The 18,084-nt window shown below is 45.0% G+C and overlaps 2 protein-coding genes across 2 annotated transcripts in view; one reads left to right on the forward strand and one right to left on the reverse strand.

The window, feature by feature from the left end:
* Window positions 1–18,084, forward strand: part of cog5 (component of oligomeric golgi complex 5) — a 93,382-nt gene that overhangs the window by 13,555 nt on the left and 61,743 nt on the right. Inside the window, exon 6 of the mRNA XM_083758092.1 lies at window positions 903–1,023. Within this exon, the coding sequence (XP_083614218.1) occupies window positions 903–1,023 (121 nt within the window). The remainder of the gene's footprint in view (window positions 1–902; window positions 1,024–18,084) is intronic.
* Window positions 6,663–13,511, reverse strand: gpr22a (G protein-coupled receptor 22a). The gene is made up of 4 exons (XM_083757734.1): window positions 13,190–13,511; window positions 11,097–11,205; window positions 9,909–10,055; window positions 6,663–8,150 (listed from the first exon to the last, which is right to left on the reverse strand). Exons 2-4 carry the CDS (start codon window positions 11,199–11,201, stop codon window positions 7,092–7,094), a joined length of 1,311 nt encoding a protein of 436 aa, XP_083613860.1. The 5' UTR covers window positions 11,202–11,205; window positions 13,190–13,511; the 3' UTR covers window positions 6,663–7,091.

Genomic DNA, 18,084 nt, shown 5'->3' on the forward strand with positions numbered 1-18,084 from the left:
TTCTTACTATAGATTTAGTCACATCAGGTCCTGAAAGATTTGGATGGAGTAACTGGTTTGTGGAGGTTCAGACACTGCGTTGCAGCATTGTATCTGGCATGTGCCAGATTGTATTAATTCCAAATTGAATCACATCAAAAAGCACCCACAGATACTCACTTGATGTCAGATAATTTTATTATTATTATTCATACTTCCTATCTTGTTAAAAAGCCTGCCTCATGAACACAGTGACAGTGCAGTGTTAAGAAGGGCAGTGTTGTTGTTGCTTACACATGCAGCACCAGTCCTCAAATCCCAGCATGACAGACAGGCAAAATAAAAATAGATGACCTGCTGTACAAGCTCGGCTGTTCCCCGAAATGTTTGAATTGCACTTGAATTGAAGTGGTCAATGGTGTGGTATTGGTTTTGATGTGAGCGCCCTGTACTACCAGTATATGTATCTGAACAGATTAAATGGTCACAAAACATATCTCTGCTGTCGGGAAGAAACCACTCCAAAATGTTCATAAAAAAAAGAAAAAAAGTATTACGTATAGTTTTAAAACAAAGCAATACTGCCTTGTCAAAGTTGGTATTGTGACTTTTTATATTGTCAATTTCTTGCATGAGAGGTTTTGTCCGAAGCGCTTTTTACTACTTTTCATTATGCAACCTAAAAAATGGAGTTGGGGTGGAGAGCAACAATGTGGTTTTCAACCTGTGGGCAGCAAGGATATTGCAGGTTCACTGTATTGTTTTTATTTAACGGTATTTAAAACCCAGAGAGTTTTCTTTGCGATACAAATAATGTGGTCAGGTGGGACGCGAACACTCAAGTGATTTTCAAGTGAGCCCTGATCCAGAAACGGTGGGGAACCACTACTGACTGGTCTACAATGTTCCTCTGCCCGTCCCAGGTGGCGTGCGACCTTCTTCGGAGGATCATCCGTATCTTGTACCTCAGCAAGAGGCTCCAAGGTCAGCTCCAGGGTGGCAGCAGGGAGATCACCAAGGCAGCTCAGAGCCTCAATGAACTGGGTAAGCAGTTCCACTCTCATACCACTGACCTCCACCTCGGGGGATGCTCTGGCCTGTTTAGTCCGGTCTCTCTGTTTATTCTTGGCCAGGCGTTTGACGCTCCACAGAGCTTGGTGCCCCGGGCTGCAGCCTGCAGCCTGTGCATATTAAGCCGGGCCTGAGTATGTTTCAGACTGTGATGCCTATGAGGTCCGAGGTCTCAGTCCGAAGCATTTCCACCCTGCCATGAGTAAGGAATAAGCTTTGGGATTTGTCTGTATGGCCCTGTATTAAGGGTAGGAAGATGGTGGATAGCGGGTTACACTATATCTGTTTCATCGTTTTCACGAGTAAATGTATTTCACAAAACTATATAACTGTATAAACATCACATGAGCATTTGTACTGTATTTGCACGTGCTCAAGAACACTTCAACGGCCACTCTGGGAGAGCCCTGGATTGAACTGGGAACCTTCCGGTTCCTACTTCCTATTGAGCATGTCGACAGGCTGTGGTGGAGCACACTAAACCCTTATATGCACATATGCTTTTAACAATATTAAAGAGCTGCTGCATGACAACATACCTGGTGGTAGCTATCTCATGTATGGCATTTACAAGACGCACGCACGCACGCACGCACAGTCTCATGAGTTCTCCAGTGCATGAGTCAAAGCATTTGTTCATTGCAGTGAGCGAGCCTTCACCTTTTAGTCCACTGTGAATGTGAGCCCGGACATGTTGGGTACACCAAGGTTTTATGTTATAAATGTTGAGTATGGGTCCCCAGCATGTAGAAACTGCCGGATGCTAACTTGCATATGTTGAGCAATTTTCTTAATTGGCATAATATGTGACCGTACCATTAACAACATTTGTTTTGCACAAAAAATACTCATTGGGCCGTCATCACAAATGTGATTATGTCAGCACATTTGGGTTATGGCTATTCAGCATCATGAAAACCCCTTAGTTTGACACGTCACATGCTACAGTACATAAAGCATTCTATAGGTTGTTAATGGTACGGTCACATATTATGCCAATTATGAAAATTGCTCAACCTATGCAAGTTAGCATCCGGCAGTTTCTACATGCTGGCGACCCATACTCAACATTTCTAACATAAAACCTTGGTGTACTCAACATAAATCCGGGTTCACAATGGGGCTCTATGGGCTGGCAAGTAGACTATTTTCCTTTCCCTATCAGCTCCTCTTCACGGAGGCCAACAGCACCTTTTTGAGACTCAATCATTCCCCACCCGCTGTTTCACACGGCAGCGCTATCCCTCACTATTTCCAATTTCACATACATATACTGTACATACACTCATCCTCGCATCCATCACAATATTCCATCACAATATTAATTTTGTGTGCGTGCATGCGTGCGTGGGTCACCGCCTGGCCACCCTGTTGAGGACGCCGTGACCTTGTGTTGTCAGCACATGGAAAGTGATGGTGATGCACGGGCCAGTGTTGCCAGACTTTGCGAGGGAATCACGCAACCAGGTCTACAAAAACATTCCCAAATTAATGATCGCCTGTGAGTACGCACACGCATGCACGCGCACACACACACACACACACACATGCACAGTCTGCAAAAGCAAATGCTGGCTATATGGAAATATGGGGAGAGCTTGGGGATCTGTTATTAAAAAATAATAATCATGCAACATTATGTTTATACTGTACATATATATATATATATTTTTTGAGTGGTGCAACCACTCCAAGGAACAGCAATGTCTGTGTCCGCCTATCTATCCTTGTGTTGTTCACCTATGTGTCCGTGTGACGTTAATGAGCACGAGTATGACTAGTACCAGTAGGGGCACTGTTGTGCGCTGTTGTGCCAGAAACAGAGAGAGAGAGTGCTGCACTGTTGCCTGCTAATGAGAGAGAGAGAGAGAGAGGGTGGGGGGGGGGAGTGTTGCACCACTCAGTTCACACGGGTGTGATTTTTATATTTTTGAAACATTTTAACTATACAAATATTGTATGGGAATTTCCTGGCACAAATATTTTCAGATAAGGGGTTCCACAAACAAAATCCATATAATTTGTGGAGGTCCATTTGGGAGCCACTGATTTCAACAACGTTTAGGAAGGAAGCCCAAATAACCAAATACACGTTAGAAACAAAAGTAACCCGCAACTACCAATATCTGCAATCAACTTCGTTGCTTATAATGAGTGGACGTGGCAACACGGCACGGCCCACCAACAGTTATCTATTCTATGTGGTTTTAGCGGCCGGGGTTATCGCCGGTGTTGCCAAGTGTGCTTATTATAACTTTATAAGCGACTTGTTTTTCGGTAATGTTGCTTGGAAATATTGCTAATTGTTTTTGTTATTTGGGATTCCTTCCAGGACTCCCACAACACCATTTGAAAGTATTTGGTAACATACAAATTTACAATTTATTTGGAAATATTATTTTCAAATAGTCTATGTAGTGGTAAAACTGGTAGCTTCTTTAGGACTTGTCGCCATAGACCTGGGCGCTTGTTTCTCTCCTAAAATCTGGCAACACTGGTTATCACAAAGCATTAAGTGTGGCACAGCCAATTCAGAAGGGCAAGTGCTTTCAGCAGCGTAGGGCAACTAGTCCGTGACCACTTTCCATAACACACACGCACGTGCACGCACCGCAAGCGACATGGGGGCACATGCACACACACAAACACACTCCCACGCCTGCACATGACAAACCCACACTGTCTTTCTCGCTCTACCGCTCCTTCAATGAGACACATACACGCACGCACGCACGCACACACTCCATTGGGTCAGGGTTTTTAGAGTTGTCCAGCTCTTATCACCTCTCATGCTGTAGGTCAGGGGTGCCCAGAAGGTAGACATGATCTACCAGTAGATCACAAGGTCTTTGCAGGTAGATCACATGACATGGCCCTAGGAAATATATATAACTAGAAAAAGTGCCCTTCTGGGCACAGGTCTCCACCAGGATAGGAATGTAGGACATTGCAGCTTGCCTTCATCTGGTGGTTGGATGAAAGGGCAACAAAAGTAAATTAACTTTGGAAGCCAATCTTAACCAATCAGGATGGAGTCTGAGAAATCTGAAAGACCGGTTTCGTTGAATGGCTCTAGAGAGACTGTGTACCAATTTGCGTGATGTTTGGACAAAATCTGTAGGTGTACTGTGCAAAAACTTGTTTTGCACAAAGCGGCCTCCTGGTGGCGCTATAACAGGCCGTTCTGGAAAGTTTGGGGCAGAGGTTCATCGTTGGCATCCAGGGAGTGTGTGTGCAACATCGAGCGGGTTAACGGTGGCCGAGATTAGCTGCTCACAGACACACACACACACACACACGGAAGGACGGACGGACGGACGGACGGATGGAGTGCAAAACATACTCTCCCCCCATGCCTTCGGCCTGGTGGAGACAATTAAAAAGGGAAAAAAGGGCATCTGCCACTTGAATTAAGGTGACTTCATTGATTAACCTAAAATACGGCCTGTCAGCTCAAACCCACAATGCAATACTTTGTTTTCAAGAGTGTTGCGCACAAACGTCAGTATAGCATTACAACGTTAGACAAAACAAACCCGTACCAATTCCATTTGCGCCCTCTATTTCCCATTCCAAGTGCGTTTGTCTCATGTAACAACAGGGCCGCTATTCCAAAGCCCCTTCGGGTAATTTTTTTTATTGTCAGCAATGATATAATATTTCTTGGGTGGGTAGACCTTGTTACGCTGGTCATTTTGAAAGTATCTCTAAAAGCCAAAAAAGTGCGGGCACCCCTGCTGTAGGTGATACAGTGGGGTTTCACCTGCTGTGCCAGAGGCTTGACAGCCACAATGCCAACTATGATTTCACTCGGAGTAGAGGCATGGATGGGTTCAGTAGTCAAGTGGTTCGAATAACCTTTCAATGTCTTTGGCCGCGGACCCCCATCTGAAAAGATCTTGTGCCCAGGGAAACCCTTAACCCATACAAGCTTGTGTTGTTAAAATGATTTTAAAATATGCACAATTTCTCTCTTTCCCCCCCCAAGACTTTATTTCAAAATTAAAATGTTGCATTGTGAGCTTGTATCGGCTATTTTAAAATAGCCTATGTTTATAGGGTTAAAGTGATCCCATTAATACCGGGATAAGCATCTGTGTCATTTTAGATTTTGGCGTTGGCTATTAAAAATAGCAGATATGCAATCTCACAACATGTCATCTGCTAGTGTGTACATGTCCGGACACTGTTACAGAACTCTGTCTAAACTGTGTGATTTATAATGTCCTCAAGAACATTTGAATTCCAAAGTGAGAGCCATTAGTGACCAGACAGTGTTTCTTTTGCTCATCCTTTTTGCTTGTATAGTTTGCGCTGTACACAGTTTGTAAACGTCTTGGTCAAACTGTTCTTTCATCGTTTTTATTTTAACGCAATCACATTTGAATCCCATTATCCCATTACCGGCAATAGAGGATTTTGAACAGTGCAACAAGACTATGCTCTGAGTCTGTTATCAGACCTGGTCTGACTATCAACAGTGACTATCAACTGTCTTTTACTAGATATTGAGTCACGGATGACAAAACGGGAAAGGTTTTGTAATTAATTGCTTCCCCCGATAAATGTAATGCGCAATAGAAAAACTATTCCCCTCTATTCCCCTGTGACTCTGCCTTCTTTAAAACCTTATCAAGCTCATATTGACTGACTGCAACAACTTGCTGGCTGGAATACTAATGGTTTGTCTGGCAAACTGAAATCTAAACGGACTGTTCCATGTGACATTTCCAGCATCGAGTCTGGTCTGGTATATTCCTTAATTACAAAATGTATGGTTAGGCCGTCTACCCCTCCTTTCTTCAATTAATGGATTTGGATGGAGAGGGCCTCCTTGGGGACATGAAATGGTTTAACTCCATTTCACATGTGGTGTTTTGAGTGTGTACCCGACCCTACTGACAGACACCAAGGGCTTGCAAATATAGGGCTGCAACTATCCATTATCTTCTAAGTGATTATTCTGGTGATAACTGAATCCATTAATGGAATAATCGATAAATGTGTTTTCTTTTTATATTTATTTTTGTCTATAACATTGAATTGATTAGCAACTAAAGACAATACATATTTTCATGGTAAAAAAATTGAATCGTGTGAGAATCGTGATCTCAAATCTTGTGGAGGAAAATCGAGATTCACGTTTGAGCAAGAATCGTGCCGCACTACACGCACGCGTTATTTCATTCTTTGTCACACAACGCTGTTGTGCAGAATTACTGGAAATAACAGATCTACAAGCTTTCAGTATTTTTTTTATTTTGGGGACCTTTTTAAGGATAGATTATTGGAAAGCAGATGGATAGTGACACGTGTTGTACGTTTTTGTAGTTGTTTATTACAAAAGGGGACAAATACTATCAATGTGTTCTATGACTGTACAGGACTTATACACGTTTGTCCCAAATTAATACGACAAAAATAAACCTGACATGCACAACACTTTTGATACAGCTTTCATTGCCCCTGACGTCACTCCACAACATCCACAATAAATAGCATTAAATTACCTCCTCGCCATGTCACTATGAAACCTCTTTGTACATTATGCTGTTTCTATCTAACTGTAAATACTGTAGAAATGAGCTCAGTCTGTCTCAAGAGTGTTAATTGAATTCCTTACACGTGTAATTCTCGGCAGCCTTTTTCATGTGGGGTGCTGGCATTTAGCCTTCATTCTAAAGTGAGTTGCGAGCCCCTGCCTTTGTCTGTGCTGGCATTTAGAACGCTTTTATCCTTGCCGCTTTACTCCAATAGTCTCCTTTTCTCTGAAGCAGCACCAATGGCTGTCAATATCCATCATCATACCACGTCTGCGGTATGAGAGGGTTCATTTAGTACCGTATATAGCTTTGGACTTGAATCTAATTTCTTGTAAAATGTCTCTCCAATATTACTTCCTTTATTCCATGTATTACTATTCTTTTACTGCACAATTATTGTATTCCAAAACATATCCTTCAAAGATATTCCTCCTCAGCATTACCTCAGCATCACCAGTGTCAAATGTTTTGCTCTACAATTCGTTTACGTTCCTTATTTCATTCCACGTCTTCCGAGGAAAGACATTTCTGTCTGGCCTCCGTGTCTTCGAAGGTGACCTTCTTGTTGTTCCTCTTGGGGTCGATCCACGAGTTGTGGATGACCACGTTGTTTGGCGTGGGGTCGGCCTCCACGACGGACACCACCCGCTTCTTCATCTTGCTCTTGAGCACCTTCTGGAACTTCTGCCGCGTGAAGGCGTAGAGCAGCGGGTGGAAGATGGTGGTCCCGTACGCCATCACCAGGAAGCCTAGGCGGAGCCGCACGGCGAAGTCACTGGGGCCGGTGCTGAGGATGACGGTGTTGAGCACCGTTATGGGAGTCCAGCACAGGAGGAACGTGGAGATGATGAGGAGAGACATCCGGAAGACTCGCTTCTGTCTCTCCCGCCTCTCCCGGTGCCGCTTCACGGCTCTCCTCAGGGCGATGATGACGGACACGGAGGTCCGCATGCCCAGCGGAGCGCTCGCGCCTCCTCCCCGGAACCCCGTGCTGCTCTGCGACGCGTCCGTCGACTCCACCTGCGTGGCGGAGGTCAAAGAGATGGTCTTCTTGTTGCGTGGCTTCTTCTTGGGAGGGTTGTGCTGGAAGCGCGTTCCGATGCGGATGTTGAGCGCCTGGAGGATCTTGTAGTAAGTCACTAGCATAACCACCGCCGTGAAAAAGAATATAGGAATCTGGGCTAGGAGGTGGTAATACAGGCCCAGCTCTGTGTAATACTCGTTGATGTGAGCCACGGTCATCACCGTAGTCTGGTTGCCCAGGTCTGAGCCCGAATGGCTGAAAAAGCCCACTTCCATGAACGGGACTAGGAAGCAGAGGAAGGACAGGGCCCAGATGGACCCCAGGAGGGCCACAGCGCGGCCCATAGTCAGCACGCGGTTGGCCGGTCGCACCGAGATGTCGTACCGGTCCAAGGTGATGGCGAGGACGTTGGCGGCGGTCGCTACGCTGGCGAAGGAGACGCAGGCTTCGTGGAAACAGCAGACCATGGCTGTGTCTCCCTCCAGGGGGAGTAGCACTATCACAGCCGTCAGGGGGATGCAGGACACGCATATCTGGAGAAAGACGGAGATCATTTAAGGCACACACCCTTCATAACCAGAATGATTCAGCTCATCTCCAGATGGCTATGGCACTGGTTCTCAAACTTTAATATCAAGAATGCCCATAACTCTGGACCCATATGGGTCCATTTGGTTCCATGTGTACACTTTCAGTGTTGCAGACCTTTTTAAAGGTCCATCTGGAACCGCCTCAAAGGAACCCTGAGGTTCCCTGGATGCTTGACTCCACTTTGAGAACCACTGCTCTATTTTACCACTTCAACCCTATCATGCACTTCTTTGTACGTCAAATAGCGAAAGGAGATCTACAAGTCTACAAGATCTACAAATCTATTTTTGCTGAACGTTGGCCTATTTTTTTTGCAGAATTGTCTCCTATAATGATTGCTGGGGTTCATGATTTTCATAACGGGGCCTGGTTTTGTCCTTGTTCACTGTTTACAGCAAAAAAGCAATTTGGCCACTACTTGCCTATGTGAAATGCGTCATGGGCATTGAGAAAAGTCCAAACAGAGAGACGGGAATTTCTTTGAGTACTTTTTTGTTTATATAGAGATATCCAGCAACATTTAACTGAAAAACACATTAACATGGTCATAGATACAGTACATAGATAGAAAATATATACAGCTTATAGGCATGCCTTATTCTGTGTTCACAGACACCTACTTTGTTGTGGGACCTGATGGCACTTACTTCCCTAACAAACAATACATTTGTGATACATTGTTTATCGAACAAACGGCCCCATTGAATTGATAACGTCCATGTTTAATGCGGAGTCACTATGTTGCTATGAATGCATTTCTTATGGATGTAATAGTGTCTCTTCAAGTTAAACAATTGGAGCAAATGACACGGCAAGTCAACGCAGGCCACGATGACTATGAAGAGCTGCTGTAGTGTTGTGTGTGTTTTGTTTCTAAAATACATTTTTAGCAAGGCCACAGAGTTTAGCAGTATGTGTTGCATTAAGGGAAATTCGTAGCTTGCAGCTAACGGTTACCTAGGGAATGCTAGCAATCTTATAATGACATTTTGATGTGGTGGAGGGTGAGCAGTAGTTAGGCGAAGCACCGATAAAGAAACCGCTCTTCTGACATTTATGACCGACTAGTCACTACCCAGGGCAAGGAAGGACACACGACACAGGGCAGACCGTTATATTCCTCCATGGACACTTTACACAGGAAAGCAGATAGCTCCCCACTGTCCGGACAGAAGCTCTTTCCTGAGTGTTTGTGGAGATGACTGATTTAACCTGTTGTGCCTTGATCAAGTCCATGCACAACAGGTGCAATAAATATTTTCACGATTTTTCAAAAATAGCAGACCTACAAGCTCGTAGTGCGCCACTCGGTGGCGCGCTATGAGCTTGTAGATCTGCTATTTTTCAATAGCTAAATTATAACATGATGTTTAAAACACCAAAAGGGGTTCCCGCCCAAAATGGGCTCCATCTCACAACATTGAACACAAATTCACCTAGTTTGTGTTGAGACCAGTGTTGATTTAGACGGCAAATTTTGGTTCCGTTTTAGTCACAGTCTTTGACTAAATCTACAGTTGATTTAGTTAGTTGACTAAAATGTGTTTTGGCGGGCCTTGATGTCGTTATGTTGCCTGATTTTACACTCGGCTGCAAGCTGAAAATAGCTAAATCTACAAGCTCTCTACAAGCTGGATTGTGAGCTTGTAGATCTGCTATTTTCATAGCGCAACCAAGCATGAAATTCGTATGAGACTCACCAGCACATCCAGCACATGCAGGTTCATGGTGACGATGTTTGACACGGAGCTGATGAGGTTCTGTTTCATGCAGTAGAGGACCAGAACCGTGAGGTTGGAGCTCAGGCCCAGAACGATCTCCAGCAGCAGGAAACACGTCATTGAAACCTAATACACAGGATGACAGCAGGCCGGGTCGGTCAGGGCATTTAGTGCCACAAATCAAATTGTACGATCAGTATAATTATTGACATTGACATTGAGGTCTTCCACAGCATTCTGGGTATAGGTCAGGTGTTGTTGCCAGAGCTCTATCAAAGGAAGAGCTTTCTGTGTTGTACCAATATTTTCTTTTTAGAGACAGACAGTAGGACAGAGGAAATGGGTGGAGAGAGATCGGGGAGTGACATGCAGTAAAGGCCGTCAGGATCGAACCCTCGGCACACTGCCAGACTCGGTCTACCGCCCAAGGTGCCAGGCCACCTTAGTGATTTTAAGATTAAACAAGACATGGTCTGATAATGGCAGGTCCTCCATGTTCATGGAAAATGTGGGCCGTTTGTGAACAAACTGCACTGGACAAATGTGGATGACATTGACAAACCGGCTGCATATGGGGCATGTCAACTAGTGTAGCAATGGCCTATGTCTCTTCTTCTGCCCAAATGAAAACGGCGACACATATTTCACCTATTAGATACGTGCAAATAATGCTTTCATTTTCACTCCACCAGGAGTGACCTAGTTGTGCAGATTGATCGCCCTGCTCCCAGAGCTGGTTCTATTTGATGCACATATTCACACACAAAGAGGCTTGAGCTGTTCTGCATTTGACAGAACAGATACTGCGCAGACAGACCTGTTGTATATTACGGGGCCTTCCTGCTGCACAGACAGACCTGTTGTATATTACGGGGCCTTCCTACACCAGCAAATTGCTTTTGTGAGCTTGTAGAATGGCAATTTATTTTGCTTCCCTTTAGCTTCACTGTACATTTTTGCAATGCCTGACTCACATCACTTTAGTATTGACTGTTACCATACGTTCTTTTCTGAAAACTGTTAGGATTTAGAGCAGTTGTTTAGAACAGTGGTTCTCAAAAATAGCTGATATACAGGTACAAGAGCTCACAGCGTGTGATGCGGCGTGAGCTTGTACATCTGTTATTTTTGAACATCAGATGTGTGTGTACCGAGCCTCGACCCTACCTGGAAGCCGAGGGGGTAGACCGCTTCTGAGGTGCTCTCGTCAAGATCAAAGGGTTCAGCCATGTCAAGGACCGACATGTTGGTCATAGTAAATCCTGTGGTCATTATCCTGCAGGGACCCAAGAGGAACAGACAGCCATTTGCAGCAAAGTGCAGCAAAAACATGTTTGTTAAAGTCAGTGATGTGCTATATATACAGATTGAAATCTTTCTTCCCTAAGATACTTTGTCTCGAGACACCACAGTACCAATGCAACAATACCAAAGACAGTTTGATGAGTAGTTTCACATTTAATGTGATTTAAATTCCGTTACCTTAGAAACCATGATGTTGTCCATAATAAACAATATTAATAAGAAAATAACACCACTGTATTTTCCTCTCAAAGATAGATTTAACGTAGCTTACTTTATATTATGTTGTGGAAAGAAATATTTCTAAAACAGTGGCCCTTTTAGTGGACCATACAGTGGACCATATTATAGCTTGAGTGCTAGTGTGATTGCTACAGTATTACTGTTCTGTTGCACACTTAATATTTTCTTTCCTCCTACATTTTGGAGCGCATCTCCTCCTACGTCTTCTAAAGCTGGACATGGCATTCTGAGTTCACGTGCATCTCGGCCCCATTCAAGTTTTTTAAACTATATTGGCCGTTTTTGCGTGTGGGAATAAATTATCCTCCCTGCTGTCGGGTGAAAAGGAAGCGGCTCCCAATTCCAGGTGTTTCAGAACCGTAGAAGGAACATGGTAGTCTTTTCCTTTTTTGAGTGGTGCAACCACTCCAAGGAACGGCAATGTCCGTGTTCACCTATGTGTGTGCCTATGTATGTGTTGGTTCATGAGCACCAGTATGAGTCGTATGACTATGACTACCGTACCAGTAGGGGCGCTGTTGTGCCAGAAGCAGAGAGAGAGAGAGATAGTATTAGTGCTGCACTGTTGCCTGCTAATGAGAGAGAGAGGAGAGGAAGTCAGTGTCAATTGTCTAATGTAATGCATGTAATGTGTAATGTAATACACTCCGTCTGCCAACCTGGGGAGAGCAATGGACTGACCTCCTACTTCCTTAAGTTCAATGCATGAGGAGTCCAAGTCGCTTCTTTTCACCTGACAGGGCATTACGTATGCCTTGTTTTCACCTTAGTACCCGCCCACAGCTGCTGTTGTATGATAATAAGGGTCTGATTTCAGTGTGTCACTAAAGCGCTGTATTTTGATTGGGCCTTTTGACTAAAAGGCTTTCAGGTTTCAGGTTTCAGGTTTCGCCTGGCAAAAAACCCAAAATACACAGGGAAGACACATTTTAATATTAGAATCACACCTGGGGGTCTATTAGAGTAATGTTTTCTCCATAGACTCATACAAAACAGCAAAAGCACAACACTTTGGCACCCCATCTTTAAATGTGTGCAGTCACCATCTTTTTACCAAAAGGCCTATGCACACCTCAGAAGGCTAGTGACAGGTGCGTAGGGCAATAAAGCATACTTAAAAAGGTTATCTTTGAAAAACAAAGAAGGGTCCCGCACACTGTCAGAAACTGTCAGAAGCTTGTCTGTCCTGATGAAGGTCGAATAGACCGAAACGTTGAATAAAGAGCAACATTTTTGGCAAGTTTTCTGACGGTGTGAGGGACCCATCTTTGTTTTTCTATGTATGCAGTCACCATCTGAACTAGCCAAGACACATTCCACATTCATGATATGGCTGAAAAACACATTTCCTGTGATTCAAACTTAATCAGATATTTTTTATCCGTCCGCTGTGAATGCACCTCACAACTGACTCAACGGCAGACAAACAAATTACCATAAATCATTTAAAAAAAAAAGTTAGCCACACTTAAACTAGCCATTGTGAATGTGAAGTTAATGGTCTACCGTTATTGTAGGCCTTTACACCATAGGTTAAGAAGTGTGGTTAAACATTTGGTGTCCTAGTTTAAATATTTAATATTGTTTTACTATGGTAATAGCTATACAACTGTTGAAGCAACCACACCTCAAGCTTGTCATTCTAGTACTGTTGTTGCTTTCTGTCAAGTGATTGGTCGAGGTTGTAGCCCGGGCTATCTAGTCTCTCAACTCACCCCTCCCTCGTATCGGTGTCGCTTCCAGCTCTGCAGGACTCGAGTTAGCCATGAGGGATGTCATCTTAGCATCCCACCATAGTATAATCCACGCAACTTTGCATCGTCCAGTCGATGTGTAAATGTTTGACGGATGCTCAAAAGCCGTCAGTGAGATGCACGATAAAAAGAACAGGCCTCCTCCATCGTAGTTCACCCCAGTGAAAGGAAAGTACGGGCCGTTTGTGAATTGTTCGGCTGGAAGAAATCAATGTTGCTCCCATCCCCTCTTCACGGGGGTGTGCATCACCACATTAGCTCGGTTGCAGTCGGATCAATGCTGTCTTTCATTCACTGTTCTTTCTCCTTGTTGTCCTTTTGTGTCTGGACGGGTGCCTCTGTTGTCATGTTCCCATGAAAACGGTACCAGGGCCAGAACAATGCTCCTCCTCACCGCTCTAGGAACGGGTGTTGGAATCTCATCTTTCAGAGTAGTATCCTCGTCCCTCCCAGTGTGATAATAAAGGTCCAGTCATGGTCCATATAGTACCCTGTCAGGACTCCTCCAGTGTCTGTATGCGTCCGGGTGTGTGAATGGGGAGGAGAGAAAGAGAGAGAATTAAAACAAGGCCGTTCCACCTTCAAACCAGACGGCCCGTGTGACTCCACTCAGCGTTGACCCGGGACAACTGGAAGCAGAGGTCAGAGAGCTGTGTTGAAGGTCGTACAGGGGACGTCGGAGAGGGGGCACATGAAGATGATTTGCTTTGGCTCTGGACTGAGTGAAGTAGATTAAGCTGCTATACGCAGAGAACGACATCATTGGTGCCAAGCCTCCTGGTCTCCCGCCCATATTTTGACGCTGTTCGTCCTGGAGAAAGAAAATAAAAGGACATAGATATTTCAAGAACGTGCCATTCTAAAATCAATTTCCACTGCTTTAAACACATTTGTACTTTCTAGGATTTCGTGCTTTAATTAGATACATTGGGTGTGTGCCCATTTGCACAACATGTCGCAAGCTCACTGTTTGTATGTGCGCATGCACACGCACATGTATGCGTATGTGCGTTCATTATGTATTTTTATTCTAAATGTAAATTCTTTGATGGTCTCCGTCATGCGCTGAAGGGTGAAGGCTCCTAAGTGGCCCTTTGTGAGTCGCCTCAGCAACATGACATCATGTGACCATCCCTTTTCCCTAGATAGAGATTTATGGTTGTCTACACCTTCACTCATGTGACTACGCCCATAGTTCTCCAAAGTGTGTGTGTGTGTGTGTGGGGGGGGGGGGGGGGGGGGGTTCCACTGAATTCAAATTCGGAACTCATTGGTTTCTATCTCCAACCTGTGAGGGAAATACGGTATTTTATGTTTCATCGGCAGCAACTCAATTAGATATCCGTTGTTTGTCACTCACTGCAGTATCACCCAGTGGTGTTTAAACTCGACAAGACGAATGGAAGACTTTGAGGGGGACCCTAGTGGTTTTACACTACAAGGTAAACTGCATGTAGCACTTGTAAACCACATGACCGCGAGTGTCCCTATTAGACGACCCAAACTAGGCGACCAGACCAGTCGGCGAGAACAGACAGATCTATTGGCTTGTGAAGTTGTGACCTTGTAGATGCGATTGTTTTTTTGGTGAAGAGACATTGTATTGCAAAGAGGGATGCTCTTGTGACTGAGCTCTTGGTCAAGGCAGTGAGGGAAGGTTAACACTGAAATAGACACAAAAACACTTCCACCAGTTGAGTCAAACGGTGAATTTGTTGAATATGTTGGTGGAATCGTTTCCCCAAGAAAGATATTGATTTTTAAATCGTCGTCATTTCATATAAGGGTTTAGTTAAAATCCGGCTCCTTTGCTCCATTTATTTTAATTCTTATGAATCTGTACAAATGCTATGTACTATGTACAGTAAATGCTACGACTGTGGATAGTAGCATTTCCTAACTGTGTCTCACCACCACATTCACGAGTGTCTTGTTGAGAGATGAATGTCAAGAGCTCTCAGCCCAAGTAGATTTATGCAGTGCCAGTGTTAATTGTGTGATAAATCAGCTCGATAAAGTGCCACAGATCCTGGTGTCTTAAGTGTCTTGTCTACGCACGGGAAGTTCATATATTGCTGCGCTGTTTTGTTTGGCTTGTCACTGCAGAATACAAGAGAACAACTCATCTTATTGCCGCCTTTATAATGTCATGAAGTGAAGTGGGCTTCAGTTACGGCTGCAGAGGTCATCGTAGCCCTCATTGTTACTTGAACAGCAACTCATTTCGCTTCATTATCGTTATCACTGCTTGTTTTTAATGGGCTTCGTGGGTGCAAATATCAAGTGTCTGTGTGTGCGCGCTGTGGCTATATCTGTCTTTGGTCTGTCTGAAACTAAATTCTCCCAATCGATCGTGTGCGTTGGCCTTGCACATACACTAGTCTACAAACACACAGATGCACATCGGCTCGATACTGGCTGATAACGTCGTTAGTATCGTATTGTTCCACACGGCGCGGCTTACCTCACAGACAAAGACCGGCGCTCGGCCATCCAGCCGGCGGCCGCTGCAGCTTTCCCCCGTGTTAATCCTCAGAAGCAGCGCTAAGGTAGAGACGCCGTATCGGATCCCGCCTCCCTCCCTCCCTCCTCTTCAGGTGAAACGCCAGAGGTGCCCTCCGCCTATACAGATGAGGACACACAGTCTAATCCGTCCCCCGTCCCCCCCTCAAGCTCGCAGGTCTGTCCTCCTGTCACTGTGCCCACACACACCCCCCCACCTCCCTTCCCGTTTGCACAGAGATGGAGATATAAATAACAGGTTGAATGCCAGTCAGGCCGTTGAGTCCAGTGAAGGAAAGGAGACTGAAACTGCTTCTCTGCTTCTCTCACACACACACACACACTCACTCACACACACACGCCACTGTGTTATGCTCTGCTCTCTCTCCTCCCTCTCTCCCTCTCTCTCTCTCTTCCTGCCTCTGCGTATCTGTGCTCCAACAGCCCTTCCTCCTCCTCATCCGTCGCCCCTCCTCCTTCGTCTCTCCCCCTGCTCTCTCTCTCCCTCTATCCCCCCTCTCTATCCTCCCTCTCCCTCTCACTCACTCTCTCACTCTCTCTCTCACACTCTCACACTCTCTCTCTCCCTCTCTCTCTCTCTAACTCTCTCTCTCGCTCTCTCTCCTTCCTATCTCTTTTGCTTTCTTTCACACCTCTGCCTATGACTTAACTGTATTCACATATCAGATCTAAAGCCCACGATTTAGACTTGATTTGTGCGTCGGCAAGGCAAATAGCCGATCTACAAGCTCACAGTGCGAGTGCATCGTGTCGTGGTCGCGACACGCTGTGAGCTTGCAACTCGGCTTTTTTCTGAGGTGTGCAAGACACCGGCACGTGACCAAGTATACATCTGGCTTTCTTTTGATTTAGTGTGTCTTGTGTGTGTCTCTCTCTCTCTCTCTCTCTCTCTCTCTTTCTCTGTCTCTCTCTTTGTTGTTTGTCTGGTTCCTTTCTTGAAGTGTCTGCTTTCATGCTGCCTGCATACGGTGTCCTGAGGGGCTTGCTCATCAACATGCGGGCATGACACTCATCCACGTTTCACCTACAGCTCTCATTCTCTTTTGTAGCGCCACACACACACACGATGTCCACACATACTTGTGAGGACATCAGCAGACGCGATTTTGTGCATGCCATCTTATATTTCTGGTTTGGTTGCCATTTCTACCCCTGGCCCTATAGCCGAAAATAGCTAGTTGTTTTTTTTTTGTCCATGACGCGCACGTGAAAATAAGTACACATCAGGCATAACTCCCGGCCCAATCCCTAAACCTAACCTAAATGTCTTAACCCTGACTCCCAAATATTTGTCTAAGTCGTCGTTAACTATGAAACAATGCTTTCTCTTGTGAGGACCATTTCTCAAATTCTGTTTTACTTGAGGACAGATCTGGCCCTCGCAAGTATAGCAATACAAGTGTACAAACATGCATGCGCACACACACACACACAGTCACACAGTCACAGACACACACACACACACACACACACACACACACACACACACACACACACACACACAAACGGATCTCTTCCTCTCCTCCAGGTTTGCCTTCCGTGTGTTTTCAGTAACCGTGGCAATAGAAATTGTTAATGGAAGCCCCTGACATTACCACCATCACTGTACACACACACACGCGCGCGCACGCACACGTGCACGCTGTAGCAAAGAAGTGGCCAAAGTCCTGCGTGCATGTGTAGCACCTACTACCTGATGGTACCTTAATTGGCCTGTACTGCATATTAGCCCAATATGTTCAAATATATTTTAATATATGTAAATATATTCTTTATTGTACCATCAGCCGCTCGCTCAAGTCGTGTGTTTATAAAATAACCCAAAAAAAAGACAAAAAGTCAGTCATTTCTGGTTGGTAGCAGTGGTAAATGAGGCTTCACAGTCTAGCGAGCGTATCCGCTCATTAGGCCAGCAGTGTGACTGCTAGGAATTAGGCTTCTTGGTGTCGGCATGGCAACCGGGGGCTAGGCCACTGGCTGTGGCCAAACGTGGACCCATACGTCACGTTACCAATTAGAGCAGGCGGACGCTGATCGATTAACCACTTGTTGTACCCATCCATATTCTATTGGACGTGTACTGTAGATCGGCTACGAGGGGATGTGGTGTTGAGCGGTCCAACTACAGAGCCAGCTGCAGGTCCCCTTTATACTTTAAAGGGTTACTTTAAATGGTTCCGAAAATGCTTCTCGCTGTTTCGCATTTTTTTCTTTCCGTTACTTGCCGCTTTTTTATGGTAAAGCTAAAGCCAAGATACAATTCGGTAAAAACACACGCACCCATGCACGCACGCAGACGCACACACACACTCCATTTCATCCCCCCTACCTCC

The sequence above is a fragment of the Protomyctophum parallelum genome, assembly GCF_964188405.1.
Source record: "Protomyctophum parallelum genome assembly, chromosome: 22".
Classification (NCBI taxonomy): domain Eukaryota; kingdom Metazoa; phylum Chordata; class Actinopteri; order Myctophiformes; family Myctophidae; genus Protomyctophum; species Protomyctophum parallelum.